This window comes from Brassica napus, chromosome C5, assembly GCF_020379485.1.
Source record: "Brassica napus cultivar Da-Ae chromosome C5, Da-Ae, whole genome shotgun sequence".
In the NCBI taxonomy this organism is placed as follows: domain Eukaryota; kingdom Viridiplantae; phylum Streptophyta; class Magnoliopsida; order Brassicales; family Brassicaceae; genus Brassica; species Brassica napus.
The window spans coordinates 7567009-7583109 of NC_063448.1; the positions used below are offsets into that span (position 1 = coordinate 7567009).

General features: G+C 37.4%; 2 protein-coding genes across 2 annotated transcripts; both read left to right on the plus strand.

Moving 5' to 3' along the window:
• Window positions 1-11482: 11482 nt before the first annotated feature.
• LOC106439974 (serine carboxypeptidase-like 50) lies at window positions 11483-13096 on the plus strand. Its single transcript, XM_048758103.1, has one exon. It carries the CDS (start codon window positions 11623-11625, stop codon window positions 12982-12984), a length of 1362 nt encoding a protein of 453 aa, XP_048614060.1. The 5' UTR covers window positions 11483-11622; the 3' UTR covers window positions 12985-13096.
• A 1842-nt stretch (window positions 13097-14938) lies between these two features.
• Window positions 14939-15549, plus strand: BNAC05G11320D. The gene has a single exon (XM_013881543.3). It carries the CDS (start codon window positions 15035-15037, stop codon window positions 15464-15466), a length of 432 nt encoding a protein of 143 aa, XP_013736997.2. The 5' UTR covers window positions 14939-15034; the 3' UTR covers window positions 15467-15549.
• The last annotated feature ends 552 nt before the right edge of the window (window positions 15550-16101 follow it).

Here is a 16101-nt window from a genome sequence, read left to right on the forward strand (position 1 = left end):
ATATAACTTGCACAAATGTGGGGGAGTACGACAGGTACGGGACCAATGTCCTTTACATCCACATCTGTAACATACAGTCTCACTTTTCTTTGTGGTATCCTCTTCAGTTTCTTTGCCTTTAGGAGGTTGTTCAGATCTAACCCATTTGTTAGATCTAATACTTTTAGGATAGTAAGGCTTTCCACGTTTGTTGTTGAAACGCCGACCACGACCTCGGTTGGTCTGGTTTCTCCTTCCCGAATATTCTACCGCCGTAGCATTCACTTCGGGAAATGCCTTGGCTCCCGTAGGTCGGGAATTATGGTTTTTGATTAGTAACTCATCGTTCTTTTCAGCCAACATGAGTGTTACCATCAATTCAGAAAATTTGGTGTACCCACATTTTCTGTAAATTCGGGATAAGACGTTGTGTTCTTTGTGGAAAGTATTGTATGTCTTGTCAAGCATTTCTGCTTCGGTGACAGGGTTACCACAATATTTTAATTGTACAACTATCCTCAAGATAGTGGAATTGTAATCTCTAACCTTTTGGAAATCCTGAAACCTCAGGGTTTTCCACTCTTCAAGAGCGTGAGGGAGATTAATTTCCTTTTGATTATCGAACATATCTTTCAAGGCTTGCCATAGTACGGCTGGGTCCTCAACGTCTCCATAGTCGTGAGTTAGATTCTCATCTAAATGCTTCTTCAGGAAGATTATCGCTTCGGCTATATGCTCGGGTGGCGATTTGTTACCGACTTCTATCGCTTCAGTTATCTTTTTTATTACAAGATAAGGTTTCACATTTGTGACCCATCTGACATAATTTTCGCCGGTTACTTTCAGAGCCGGGAACTGGAGTTTCTCGATGTTTGCCATTTGTATTTCTAAAACACAAAATAATAATTTTATTAGAATTTCATAATTTAAAAACCGTTTACATTAATCATGCAAGCAATTACAAGGAGAAGTGATGTAAAGAAAATTAAACCGATATTCATCTTAAATTCACTCGGAGTAAATTCTCCAACGAATAAACCATAAATAGAAACACAAATAAAAATGGCACATAAAAACAAAAGTGCGCGAATCATCTTTCTTGAAATGAAAAATCGGAGGAGAGCGATTTGAAATTTTTGAGAGAAGATGAAATGTTTTGGATGATGAAATGGAGTGAGAATGAGTTGTATTTATAGATGAAAATTACTGTTCATGACCGTTGGAGAAAAGGGAAAATTTTTGAAAATTTTTCTTTGTGACCGTTGGGGTCAAATCGAGTGCACTAAAAATCAGTATGAAAATATCGTATTAAACAGTCAATCAAATCTATAAAATTTCATAAAAGTAAAAAATTATGGCAATGAAATATTTATGTTATGACAACAAATCATGTGACGGCTCAGCCGATCAATGCAGAGTAATAAATAAATTATACGGCGGCTCGGCCGACCAATTAGCAATAAACAAAATATAAGGCGGCTCAGCCGACCAGTTAACAACAAACAGAAAATAAAGGCGGCTCGGCCGTCCAGTTAACAATAAATAGAATATAAGGCGGCTCGGCCGACCAATAAATTAATTAAAATATTAATAAATAATATAGGCGGTATTCCGACCATTATAACATAATATAAATAATAGTACAGGCGGTATACAGACCATTATAGCAGGGTATATATGATACAATAAATTTTACCGAATTGCAGAACGATCGTGCTGATGACGTGTTATAAAAAGAACTGAAATTTTATTATATCGCAGGAATTTAAATAAGGAAATATTTTATACCCGTAGGAAGAAGATAACACTGATAACAAGAGATGATGTGTTATTGAAGGAGAAGGATGATGTGTAATACAATGAACGAAAAACGTTCGTATATATAGAAAGAAATTCACTGTGCAAATAGTGCAGCGGACCCCACATCTTTTATATTTTCTACAAACGTGGCTGCTCCTTTTTCTTGATTTTCATAACATTCCTCTGTTTTTTCCTTCCAGCTTCTATTTTTTTGGTTGGGTCCTCTGTTTTATTTTTTTAAACGACACAGTTTTTGTAACCCGTCCAGTTACATTGATGGCGTTAATTGGTAATATTTTGGAATTATAAAACTATTTAGCTTTTCAGTTTGACCCCAAAAAGACATATTATAATCCAATTCAACCAACTTTTACTAATTTTGTAAAGATACAATGATTGTTTAGAAAAACAAAATACAGAAATTAATTAAATTTCTCCGATAAATTATAAAGAATCACCATATTTTCATATTAAAGAGACTAGAGGCTTTTCCCGGGCTACGCCCGGGGTATTCGTATAAGTTTTAATTAAATTAAAAAAAATTACAATAACATTTGAATATAATTTGTTATATATACTACAATCGATTTTAAACTATTAAATTGGTAAGAAATTTAAATTCGTTTAAATTTATTGATTGTCTTGTGTCTAAAATATTTCATATAATTTAACTCACAATTTGTTATTAAAGGAAATCATATATAGAATGATCAGTAAGATGGGTCAAAGTTAACTAAACCTTGTTATACTTTAAAATAGATTTATCTTATTAATTTAGGTTTTGTATAAAACAATTGTAAATTTAAAACCGATTTAAACTTTGTTTTAACTTTAGAATTATTGAGTTGTAATACCATATTGAACAGTTTGATAACAGAAATTAAATTGAATAAAAAATTGATCCAAACTAAGGATAATGTTGTTCTCCAAATCAATTCATTAAAATACATAATAAATAAAAATTATAACAGACCAAACCAGTTTTAAGACAATTTTTTTAAATAAACCATCACCGAAACTTTATATTTACATCACATAAACCAATAATAACTCTTTAAATTAAGATATTCCGGCCTCGTCACAAAGAGATTAGTCTTTACTTTTATGTTGATTTCTACCTTTGGTTATTTATTTTAAAGTTATAATCTGGTGTTTTTTAAAAATTTATATATGGTGAGGATTTAGTTTAATATTCACAACTTTAAATTACTTATGAAGATTGTTGTTGAATGAATATAATTTGAAGAAGTGGTCTAAGTCTAAATTCTTAAACAACTCTCCATGATGTGTTTGAGTCTCCATTTTACACTCTTTTCATCGTAACTATTACCAATGAAATGTGTTCAAAATTTCAATCATCGTAATTACTACCAATTTTTGTATTTAATTTTAGACTAACTACATATGTTGTTTTGAGCCCAGTTATTCATCGTACCATGTTACAAAAAGAACATACGAATTATTTGAAAAATGTAATCCATTGGAACAAATTGACAGTGATTAGTTTCCAATATATGGTGTAAGATTAAATACTTTCAACGGCGGGCAAGTCTCACACATTGTTTTCTTAAGTTTTTTTATGCTTTTTTTTGCTAAAATTTGGTGCAATTGTCTTTCTAAGTTCTTTATGTATCTTAGCTAATTTATTAGTCAAATAATTTATAAAAGGTTCCCAACTTGGATTTTGATATATAAACTTTATGTGTATATATGGTCTTGAAAGTCTTCAGAAACATTTAATCTTTCTATCTTTTTGTGCAAAGATCACTTTGTCCCCAAACGATATCTTCTTCTTCTGAGATTCTTCCAGACATCAGCAATAACTCAGGAGAGAGAGAACTAAATTAAAGCTTAAAAATCACTAAACTTAGGAGATAGTTATTAGAAACCTAAAATAAAGATTAAAAAAGGCTGCAATGGTTGCCATGTGCCCCGGAGAGGCAGCAAGAATTACATCCTCCGGCCATGTATTCAATGGATAGAAACAACCGAAGCTCAGGGACACGCGTTGCTAAATTATTTAGACTCCCCCGTCCCATGTCATTTAGCGCCGGTAATTAATTTGACAAATACTTTTGAAGATTGAGTATCATCTTCAGAGGCTTTGGTTTCACCGTGTTCCTGTATTAAAGAAAGAAACAAATCTCTAGTCTCAAGCTCAAGAATTGATTAGTGAATAAAAGATGAATGGTAAATTTGTCCAAAAAAAGATTAATGATAACACTTAGCACCATTGTCTCTAGAGGGAATTTATTGGCAATTGTCTCGGGTTTATCAGTGAACCCATGCAAAAAAAATTAAGTCTTCAACAATCTGGAAATAAAATTTGATTTAAAAAGAAAAGGACTAAACAAAAATATTGCTATAGATCTTTTACAACTCCCGGACACAGAAAGGAGTTTGTTTCTTAAGTTATTACCTCGGAAGCTGGGATCTCTATGTTTACAGATGACTCAGGCTTAACGACAACTTCAGAAACATGTCGTGGAAGAAGTTGAGGGATATCATTACTATGGAAACATTAAGAAGTTGGGTGGTAATATGGAATACAATTTGCTTACTCTTTAGGTTGTACGTGTACCAACAATCTCCTTCCCCGTGATCATGTCAAGGACTGGACGTTGCTGGAGATGATGTCCAACGATGAGCTTCGTGTGCCCAATAAATCTAAAACATTAATGCACCTAATACAAAACGGGGAGGAGAGGTCAAAACTGTTGGGGAATATTAAATAGATCCCTTTTGTGGAGACCAGGTTCATCCCATCTATAATTCAATTCTCAATTTTATAGTCTATATGTAATTATACTACAATATAATTGAATTCCATTTTATTAGTTTGGTAAAACTGTATCTGATTTTTGAATTTAAAAATATTTGCATCATTTATATGGTTTTAGTAGAACCATCTAACAATACTCCCCAAATTCTCCAAAACTCTTTATAGTTTTTTAACATTTTAGAAAACATTAATTTGTCTAAAAAATATCTATCAAGCTGATCAACGTTGATATTTTTATTTGATATTATTTTTAAAAGGGATAAAATTTGTAAATGAACGAAATTCTTCTTTAGAAAGATAAAAAAAACAAAAAGCATGTTGTTGTAAAACAAGAGAATAAAATCTGTATGTTTATATCTTATTCATAAACATAAGAAGTCATTTATATATAGGGAATTACACCGTCATAGAATAATGGAAAGACTAGAGAAAGAAAATACAAATATGGAAAGAGTACAAATCATAAACTAATAAGGAAAAGTGAAACTAGGGTTTCTCTCTCTCCAGCCACCGGCTCTCTCTCTCTCTCTCTAGGGCGCGGCCGTCTCTCTCTCTAGGTATGGGCCGGTTATGGACATCCACAATATGATTTATAACACTCCCCCTTGGATACCATAACCATACAGAGTTTGTAATACCCTTTAGATGTTGTCTCATTAAAACCTTACCAAAAAAACCCAGTGGGACAAAACCATGGTGAAGGGAAAAGAGTACAACACGTATTACTCCCTCTGTTCTGAACATCACTGAAGGTCTTTCAGTCTACGCATTCCAATCTGATGCATGAGCTTCCTGAACGTGCAGGCAGGAAGTGATTTGATGAACAGGTCGGCTGAGTTGTCACTGGAACCAACTTGGACGACTTGGACCTCGTCGGCTTTCTGAAGCTCGTGCGTGAAGAAGAACTTGGTCAGTATGTGCTTCGTCTGGTCTCCTTTGATGTAGCCATCCTTAAGCTGAGCAATGCAAGCTGCATTGTCCTCATACATCACGGTTGGTGTGTCCTTGCCTTCGGTCATAGTGTTGGGTTCGCGGGTCAACCCGCCCCGACCCGCCCCGCCCCGCCGCGGATCGAATCATTTTTTCGATTCAAAAACTCGACCCGCATAACCCGCAAACAAAAACTTTTATATCCGCACCCGCCCCGCCAAAATCCGCGGGTAACCCGCCAAACCCGCGGGTAATATTAATTATATTAAAAATAGTCATTTTAATTAAAAATGATTATTTTCTAACTATATAATAATTATTTTAATTAAAAATAATTATTTTTTATTTATATAATAGTTATTTTAAAAAAATACTATTAAAAAAATATATTTATAATTAAAATTATACAGATATTTATTGTTTTTTATATATTTTACGAAAAAATGTTTTTTTTTTCAAAAACGTTTTTTTTTTTTTTAATTTGCGGGTTGGCGGGTACCCGCGATTCAAATTCGGCTGACCCGCACCCGCCCCGCTCAAAATAATCTCGACCCGCACCCGCACCCGCGATTTAAAAATTTCAAATGGTTCGACCCGCACCCGCCCCGCGGCGGGTCAAACGGAGCGGGGCCCGCGGGCAATGATTAAAATTTCCAGCTCTATTCGGTCATCTCACAATCAACTCGGATATGGTTGGTCATGGACCGTAACCACACAGAGTCGCGGCTGGCCTCGTGAATAGCCAAGATTTCCGAATGGTTTGATGAAGTGGTCGTGATTGTCTGCTTCATGGAACACCATGAGATGGCCGTACCACCATGAGTAAAGACGTAGCCGGTCTGTGATCGAGCATTGCGAGGATTCGAGAGATAACCTGCATCAGCAAAGCCAACTAATCTTTCTTTGTTATGGTTAGTATAAAATAAACCCAAGTCTTTCGTTTCTTGCAGGTAACGAAGAATATGTTTAATCCCGTCCTAGTGCCTTTAGGTTGGACAAGAGCTAAATCTAGACAATATATTCACGGCAAAACATATATCTGGTCGTGTGTGACTAGCCAGATACATCAAAGCTCCTATGGCACTGAGATATGTCACTTCGGGACCAAGGACATCTTCATCGTCCATCTTAGGACGGAATGGATCAGTGTCCAGGCCGAGCGACCTCACGACCATGGGGCTAGATAAGGGGTGAGACTCAGTCATGTTAAATCTCTTGAGTATTTTTTGTGCATATGCCATTTGATGCACAAGGATTCCATCTCTTATGTACTCAAGCTGTAATCCCAAACCGAATTTCGTTTTTCCTAGATCTTTCATCTCGAATTCTTTCTTAAGATATTCAACTGTTTGAGAAATCTCTCCAGAGGTTCCTAGGATATTCAAATCATCAACATACACTGCTATGATTACAAAGCCCTGGCCGAATTTATTTATAAAGATACAAGGGCTGATCGGATCATTCTTATATCTCTCTTTCACTAAGTACTCACTTAGTCTATTGTACCACATTCGGCCTGATTGTTTCCATCCATAAAGTGATTTATTCAACTTTATACAGTGTTTTTCTCGAGTACTCGATCTGTTTTTCAACTCTATACTCTCTGGTACTTTCATATAAATCTCATTATCCAGTGGCCCATATAATTATGCAGTTACAACATCCATTAATCGCAAGTCTAATTTTTCTCTTATAGCCAGACTTATTAGGAATCGAAAAGTAGTAGCATCCACCACAGGGGAGTATGTCTCCTCATAATCTATTCCTGGTCTTTGTGAGAATCCTTGTGCAACAAGCTGTGCTTTATATCTAACGACATTACCATGTTTGTTTCTCTTTCTCACAAAGACCCACTTATGGCCGACTGGTTTAACATCATAAGATGTCCGGACTATTGGTCCAAAGACATCTCTCTTCTTTAAAGAGTTTAACACTACGTTTATAGCTTCTTTCCATTTGATCCAATCTGATCGTTGAGTGCACTCATAAATAGACGTGGGTTCATGATCCTCATTATCATCCATGATTTCAAGTGCTACATTGCATTCAAATATATCATCAATGTCGACATTCTTTCTTTTCCATTGTATCCCAGACAAGACATAGTTTATTGAGATCTCATTATTATCAGGACCTTCAGTACCTTGAATCTTGGCATCCCAAGAATCAGTATTAGATACATCAGGGCTGGCCGAATCTAAGCATTCATGATCGGCCGCGATTGCTATTAGGGTTTTGGGATCGGCCGCGGCAAAGTCTCGGGATTTAGGAACGGCCACGGTCGTGTCTAGGGTTTTAACAACCTCGGTTTCAATCTCTGCACCTTTCTTAGTTTTCCGGGGGTTTTTATCTTTGGAACTTATTGGTCTACCACGTTTTAAACATTGTCTAGACTCTGTAGCAACTTGATTGTGTCCCTCTTGAACATCAATTCTTATTTGTGCATTAGCAGCTGGTATATATGACTTAGCCACTCTTTTCGGGTCAGCAAAGGAATCTGGCAATTGATTAGCTAGCTTTTGTAAATGTATAATCTTTTGGACATCTAAATCACACTCTTGAGTCCGAGGATCTTGCCAAGATAAGGATGTTTGATTTCATGTAATTTCTTTTACCATTTTACTGCTATCTCCCCCTAATGTTGGATGTTCGGATTCATCAAAGTGACAATCCGCATACATGGCCTTAAATAAATCATCCGTACTTGGCTCAAGGTATTTTATAATCGTGGGAGAATCATATCCAACATATATCTTCATCCTCCTTTGAGGTCCCATCTTTGTTCTCTGTGGTGGTGCAATTGGCACATAGACGGCACAGCCAAATGTTTTAAGATGAGATATGTTTGGCTCATGACCCGTAAGCAATTGTAATGGGGAATATCTATGTTCACTAGACGGTCTTATACGAATCAGTTCAGCCGCTTGCAAGACCGCGTGTCCCCAAGCTGTGGCCGGAAGCTTAGACCTCATAAGCAATGGTCTAGCTATTAGCTGAATTCGTTTTATGAATGATTCGGCCAAGCCGTTCTGTGTATGTACATGTGCCACGGAGTGTTCCACACTTACCCCCATGGACATACAGTAATCATTAAACGCTTGGGATGTGAACTCACCAGCATTGGTCTCTATCATTCTGACCTTAGCATAGTAAAAGGTCAGTAGAGAGCGCATGTATAGACTCTAGGACTTTCTTATAGCCTTGGCCGATCTCTATGATCTGAAGGAACTCTTTGTTTTCTTCGCCCTTAGTTTCAATATGAAAGTCATTCATTCAAATGTCTTTAAAGCTCAATAGGCTTCTCTTAGAGCTGGGTGCGTACCCTTAGGCAACATGATATTAGCCTGGCTGTAGCCCTCTATGAGACTTTAGATATTTTTATATCAAAAACTTTCATTCATTAATAAAATACGTTCAAAGCAATCAAAACATAGAAAACCCAAAGCAAAGAACACAAAAACATATATGTCGAATTCAACTTCATTCTTTTAAACAATCAGACGTTTCATACTCCATGAGATCGTCTTGTTCATGATTGAAATCATCTTCACCATCTTGATAAGTCATATGAGCTTCATGATTCTTCCCTTTCAATCTCTCTTGGTAATTCTTCCCTTTCAATCTCTCTTGGTAGAGGTCAACGAGATGTTTAGGAGTACTACATGTCTTATCCCAATGATTATCCATACCACATCTATGGCACACGAATTTGGTCGAGTTTTGTGGTTTAAATGATGTACCACGGCCTCGGCCATGACCACAACCTTCATAAGAGTTTCCTTGGCCACGACCATATGAGTTGCCTCGGCCTCGACCAAACGAGTTTCGGCCTAGACCACCACGTCCATGCCATTTTCCACGACCACGGCCGTGTTGGCTATCACTCTGGACATGGTTCGACTCTTTCTTATACTCTACGGCCGCATGTGCCTCAGGTAACGGGTTTGTTCCAGGAGGTCTCAATTCACTGTTTCTCATCAACAGTTCATTGTTCTGCTTAGCGAGCAAGAGACAAGAGATCAGATTAGCATAAGTTGTGAAGCCCTTCTCTCGGTACTGTTGTTGTAACGACACATTGCTTGTGTGGAAGGTGGAAAAGGTTTTCTCAAGCATATCCTTATCCGTTATATCCTCACCACACAGTTTCAATTTAGAAACTATCTTAAACAAGGCCGAGTTATACTCGTCCACGGACTTGAAGTCCTGGATTCTGAGATTCCTCCAATCATACATAGCCTTTGGTAATAACACCGTTCTCTGGTGATCATATCTCGTTTTCAACTCTGTCCAAAGGTCTAGAGGATTCTCAATAGTCAAATACTGATCTTTGAGACTCTCAATAAGATGATGATGTATAATTAATATAGCTCCATATCTATCTTTCTCACTTGCATTATTGCCTTCGGTGATACATTCACCGAGTCCCTTGGATTTTAGGATGATCTTAGCATCAAGTGTCCATTGCAAGTAATTATCTCCAGAGAGATTTAGGGCAGCAAAATCCAAGTTGTTGATTTTCGACATCTGAAATTATATATTTCATTCCTAAGATTTATAATGTTCTGATAATGTATACAAGACAATCAAATATATAATGCAAATTGGTCACACGACCAAACGGATATGATGCATTTAGTTCATACGATTATGCATGCATGATATGCTAACAAGCCGCACGGCCAAACAATCCGAACATGCATAATGCAAGACAAGCCGCACGGCCAAGAGTATGAACAATCTTAGCAATCGGTTTCTATATGATCTTAATGCAATCGGTTATTCATCTTTAGCAAGAACGATTCTAAGTGATCATGAAACCTCAATAAAACAATCAAGCAATGCATCAAGGGGTTTAGTTACGATCAACCTAACGATCATATTCAATGAGATTAATGCAATTATGGTTTCAATATGAACAAGCCGGTCGGTTTCAAGTTTTAAACAAGATGAGAACTAATCAACTTAGGCGATTTCTATCGCAAGATAACATTCAATTAGTTCATCAATTCAATCAACCAAATTCAAGTATGAGATTAATCAATCCTAGCAATCGGTTCTATGTGATGATAATCAGATTCAAAACATTCAATCAAGTAAACAATCAAATCAAATTTCTATTAGGGTTGCATGGTATGCATGCGGCTAGGCTTTAGGGAATTGGGGTTTCGATTTTAATCAAACAATAAGATTCAATTTAGGTTATTAGGGATTGGATCTGTTGCCTTAGGGTTTGGTTCTTAGGTTTTAGTTTACCTAAACCTCAAGTCGGGTTGAATGGACCACCGAATAGAGAAGAACGCGAGCTGATCGTTGTTGTCGGGTCGCGAACGGGTTGCTGTCTGTCACGAACAGATTGAAGCTGAGACGAGTCGTGAACGGGAGCAAGCAGCTATCGGGTCGTGAACGTGCTGGCTATCGAACGATATCGGGTCGCGTCGAGCAGGCTGAGATCGTGTCTCGCGAACAGGCTGAAGTCGCGAGCTGAGGAACAGACTGAGGTCGCGTGCTGAGATCGGGAACGCCTTGAGTATGGGGTTTTAGGTTCTCGATCAGATTAGGGTTCGTCGTCGGGTTTAGGGTTTATCGCCGGGATGAGATTAGGGTTTTAGGGTTCGGACTTTAGCTTAGGGTTTAGAGCGTAATCGTGCTGATAACGTGTTGTAAAACAAGAGAATATAATCTGTATGTTTATATCTTATTCATAAACATAAGGAGTCATTTATATATAAGAAATTACACCGTCATAAAATAATGGAAGGACTAGAGAAATAAAATACAAATATGGAAATAGTATAAATCATAAACTAATAAGGAAAAAGGAAACTAGGGTTTCTCTCTCTCTCCAGTCACCGGCTCTCTCTCTCTAGGGCGTGGCCGTCTCTCTCCCTCTCTAGGTATGTGACGGTTATGGACATCCACGATATGATTTATAACTCATGTAATATTTTCAAGATGACAAATGAAAATATTCATGTTTATGCAATTTAGGTTAGTGACCACGTGTTGATATAAATAATAATAAAAATGCTGGCAGCTACGTTACATCGGTTACAAGACAAAACACAAAAGTAAGCATTGCAGTCAAATAATACAAAGCTATCGTTATGTAAAGCCACGAGCTAGTGGCGATAATGAAGCACGTCCCTACAACAGTCTTCTTCTTGCTCTCCACTCTCCTCCTCGCCGTCTCCATCGAGTCTCCACCACCGCCACTGTTTCCCGATGAAGCTCTACCCACTAAATCCGGTTACCTCCCGGTTAAACCCGCCCCAGGCTCCTCCATGTTCTATGCCTACTACGAAGCCCAAAAGCCAACCACAACTCTCACCGACACTCCACTCCTCGTTTGGCTCCAAGGTGGGCCAGGCTGCTCTTCCATGATTGGCAACTTCTACGAGCTTGGCCCTTGGCGAGTAGTTTCACGCGCCACAGAGCTAGAACCCAACCCCGGCGCTTGGAACCGCCTCTTCGGCTTACTTTTCTTGGATAACCCCATCGGTGTCGGATTCAGCATCGCCGCTTCAAAACAAGACATACCAAGTAATCAGAGACAGGTGGCAGAGCAGCTGTACGCAGCTCTCGTGGAATTCACCGAGCAGAACCCAGGTTTTGAACACCGACCGGTTTACATAACCGGCGAGAGCTACGCCGGGAAGTATGTTCCAGCTATTGGTTACTATATCCTCAAAGAAAAGCCCAATGGGAAGGTTAATCTAAAAGGCCTTGCCATAGGAAATGGGCTAACCGACCCGGTAACCCAAATCCGGACCCATGCGGTCAACGTCTATTACTCGGGTCTGGTCAACGCGAAACAGAGAGAAGCGCTCGAGAAAGCTCAAGAGATATCAATATCTCTCGTGAAGGCTCGGAAATGGCGCGAAGCAGCAGATGCTAGACTCGAACTATTGACGCTACTAGGCAACATGACAGGACTCGCGACGCTTTACAACACCGCACGGATGATACCGTACAGGACGGACCTGGTGGTGGATCTCATGAACCAGAGGGAGGCAAAACGGGTTTTGGGAGTGAGCGAAACGATGCGTTTTGAGGAATGCAGCGATGAAGTGGAAGAGGCTTTACGAGGAGACGTGATGAAGAGCGTGAAGTTCATGGTGGAGTACGCGGTGGAGAGGACCAACGTGTTGTTGTATCAAGGTATGTTAGATCTAAGAGACGGCGTCGTTTCGACTGAGGAGTGGATGAAGAATATGAACTGGTCCGGGTTGGAGATGTTTTTGACGGCGGAGAGGCGGGTGTGGAAGGATGGTAACGGTGATGTCGCGGGCTACGTACAGAGGTGGGGAAATTTATCACACGTGGCGGTTTCAGGAGCTGGGCATTTCGTTCCGACAGACAAAGCTGTTAACTCAAGGGATATGATTGAAGCTTGGGTTCTGGGTAAAGGTTTGTTCGGTGCTGAGGACGTACATCAGACATTAACGTCAAGCGTTTTAGAGTCCAAGTCCAATAGATTTGATTCTGGAAATTGAGTGAAAAATCTACTGTACTAGTTGAGTTGTGTAACACTGAATAAGAGTCTGATTCTAGTTGTTCTTGTAATTTTTCATTGTACGTGCAATTGATCATTATGTTCTTAAAGTATTTACTTTCTTGGATATAGTATTTCTCCGGGGCTAATCATTTGCCTGTTATATGAAACTTCATCGAGATTTAATATTAACAAACCAAACGGTGGCTGAAAAAAATAATAAGTAAGTAATACTAAGAACTTAATTTGATTGATTATAAGAAAAAAAAGCATGTTATGGCGATTGGAGGCGGGATTGTGATAAGAGACTCAAAGTGAAGAGTAGAAATTACTCAACACAAAGAGAGCACATAGAAACCCGTACTATGAAGCCATTTTATCGTTTTAGGGAAAAAGAAGTAAGGGCACCCCGTAGAAAACCTACGAGTATTTCAGAGCTATTGATCATATATATCTCTCCCCTTTTTAATTTGCTTCATTCCCCGATTCATTTTTTGCGGCAAAAACCATTCAAGCAAACAAAAAAACCAACAAAAGATTGTGAAAAGCAACTCCGACAGAGAAAAAGACCAACATAAACTGAAGCTCTTTAGTCTCAGCTTAAGATTGGAATCCAAAAGGCGGCTCTGGCTCAATTTGTGAAACTTGTAGCTTTTATAGTGCTATAGCCAGTTAGGGCTGACGATAGTCGCTGTCACTGAAGCTGGCTGGGCTTACCTCAAATTGAGTTTGGAGTTAACTATAAAGCCCATTCAGTTTTATTAGAAAAAAAATATGTAACCACTGTTTGATTGACCTAGTAATACGTTCATCAGACTTATTCTGGTTTCACCCCTAGGATAAAATCGATAAATTCACCGACCAATAAGATTGTGTTATTTCATATTCGATATTTTTTTAAAAAGTAAACAAAATATTGTCAAATTATATTATTTTTTAAAAATTAAAAAGTAAAAAAAAAAAAAAAATAGTAATAATTACAAAAAAAAATATTTTTAACGTCGTTAGCAAAACATTAAACCCTAAATCCTAATCCCTAAACCCTAAATCCTAAACCCTAAACCCTAAACTCTAGGATAAATCATAAACTCTAGGATAAATCTTAAACTCTAAATCAAAATCACTAAACACTAAAACACTCAAGGGTTTAGGGTTTAGGATTTAGGATTTAGGGTTTAGAGTTTTAAGGTTTGTTTTTATTTAGAGTTTAGGATTTATCCAAGCGTTTAGAATTTACCCAAGGGTTTAGAGTTTACCCAAGGGTTTAGGGTTTACCCAAAGGTTTAGGTTTACTCAAGGGTTTAGGGTTTAGGATTTAGGGTTTAGGATTTAGTGTTTTGCTGACGGCGTTAAAAATATTTTTTTTAATTTTTTTTCTGTAACTGCTATTTTTTTTTTACTTTTTTATATTAAAAACATAATATAATTTGAAAATATTTTGTTTCCTTTTTTAAAAGATATCGATTTGAAATAATGAAATTCTATTGGTTGGTGAACCTAAACCTAAAGGTTCCAACAATAACTCCGTTCATCACCCTTTCTCTATTATTTCTGGATCCATTATTTCTTAAATCAATGGCTGCTGCTACCTTAAAAAAATGAGATAAATCTATGATTAATTAATCATAGGAGGCACTATCTCGTACGTCAAAAATACATAGAGGTCAATGGTCATATATAATTATTGGTTGATACAATTATGAACTGATATATTTCCAAATTAATACCCATCATCTTTTTTAGCTTCATCTGAACTTAATCTGTTTAGTTGTATGCATAGCTAATCTTGAATGTCCGACCGTGTCCTCCAATTTGTAAAAGACGTGTACCTGATGAAATCGATAAGTGAAACTGGCAGGAACATGAGGAATGTGGTCCTCTCAATACTACGATTAGGCAACGCGTAAAATCATTTTTATTTCTTAAAGCCAAAGTAATCTTTGTCCGTTTTATATCAAAACAAAAAAAATTATTCGAAAACTTCCCTTATAAATAATGTTACTCAATCCGTCAACTTGTCTCCTGAGCAACAAGAACAAAAAAAAAAAGAAATGGAAGGCACACTGATCTCGTCGTCGCCATTCAGGTTCCACCCTTTGACGACGTCACACAGAATCGCCACCATAACTAAGAGGAGAAAACAAACCACCGTGTGTTGCGACTACTACTACCAAGGAGGACGAGCGGTGGACGAGAACATGGTGGTCCTTAGGAAACGGATCCATGAGATTAAGATGGTTGAACGAAACTACGAACCTCCTTCCCACTGGATGCAGTGGGAGAAGCATTTCTACTGCAGCTACGATGCTACTATCTGTGACGCTCTGTGTATTCTCCAAACTTTCCTCATGAACTCTCGTCCCAGCGTTGCGTTTGGAACGTTGCTTCTCATCTTTTTCAGCGTTCCCGTCTCAACTGCTTTCTTTGCGTTTCGCATCTTTGACATTGTTCTTTGGCTTATGAGTTCCATTCACGTAGGATGATCGTGTATAGTGCGTTAATGTGTTGATATTTTCTTGTAGTTTATTGTATCGGTTCCTAAGATAACAAGAATCCTATTTTGATATGGTTTGGAGAAACAGAGTAGTAAGATATATAAAAGAGAGAAAGATCAAAGAGTGATATATATATGAGATCATAGACAATACGGAGACTAGTGTTTCAAGAGAGTTACCAATTGATTTTAGAGGTGGGCACAATTACTCGTTACTCGGCTTATGCTCGTTACTTGGTTCATACTTGGCTCTTAAAACCGAGTACTAGTCTTGATCAAATCGTGTATCAAGTCATTTATTTTAATTACTCGCAAGTACACGAGTATCAAATACTAAAATAAAACAACTATTTGGTGTTGTTGGCTTGTTATCCGTGGCTTGTTACTCGTTTTTACGTTTGAACAATATTTTTAAAAATTGTAATAGAATAACTCGTTTATACAAGTAATAAATTAAAACTTAATATAGAAAAAAATTAGAGTTTTTTATTTTATATATTGGATGTGGATGAAAAACATTTTCTAGTTATTTTTAATGTTATCCTATATCGATTTAGAACATATCAAAAGTATGAAAATAGTCTTTATAAGAAAAAATTGTTTAGCTTATAATTATAACTAAGT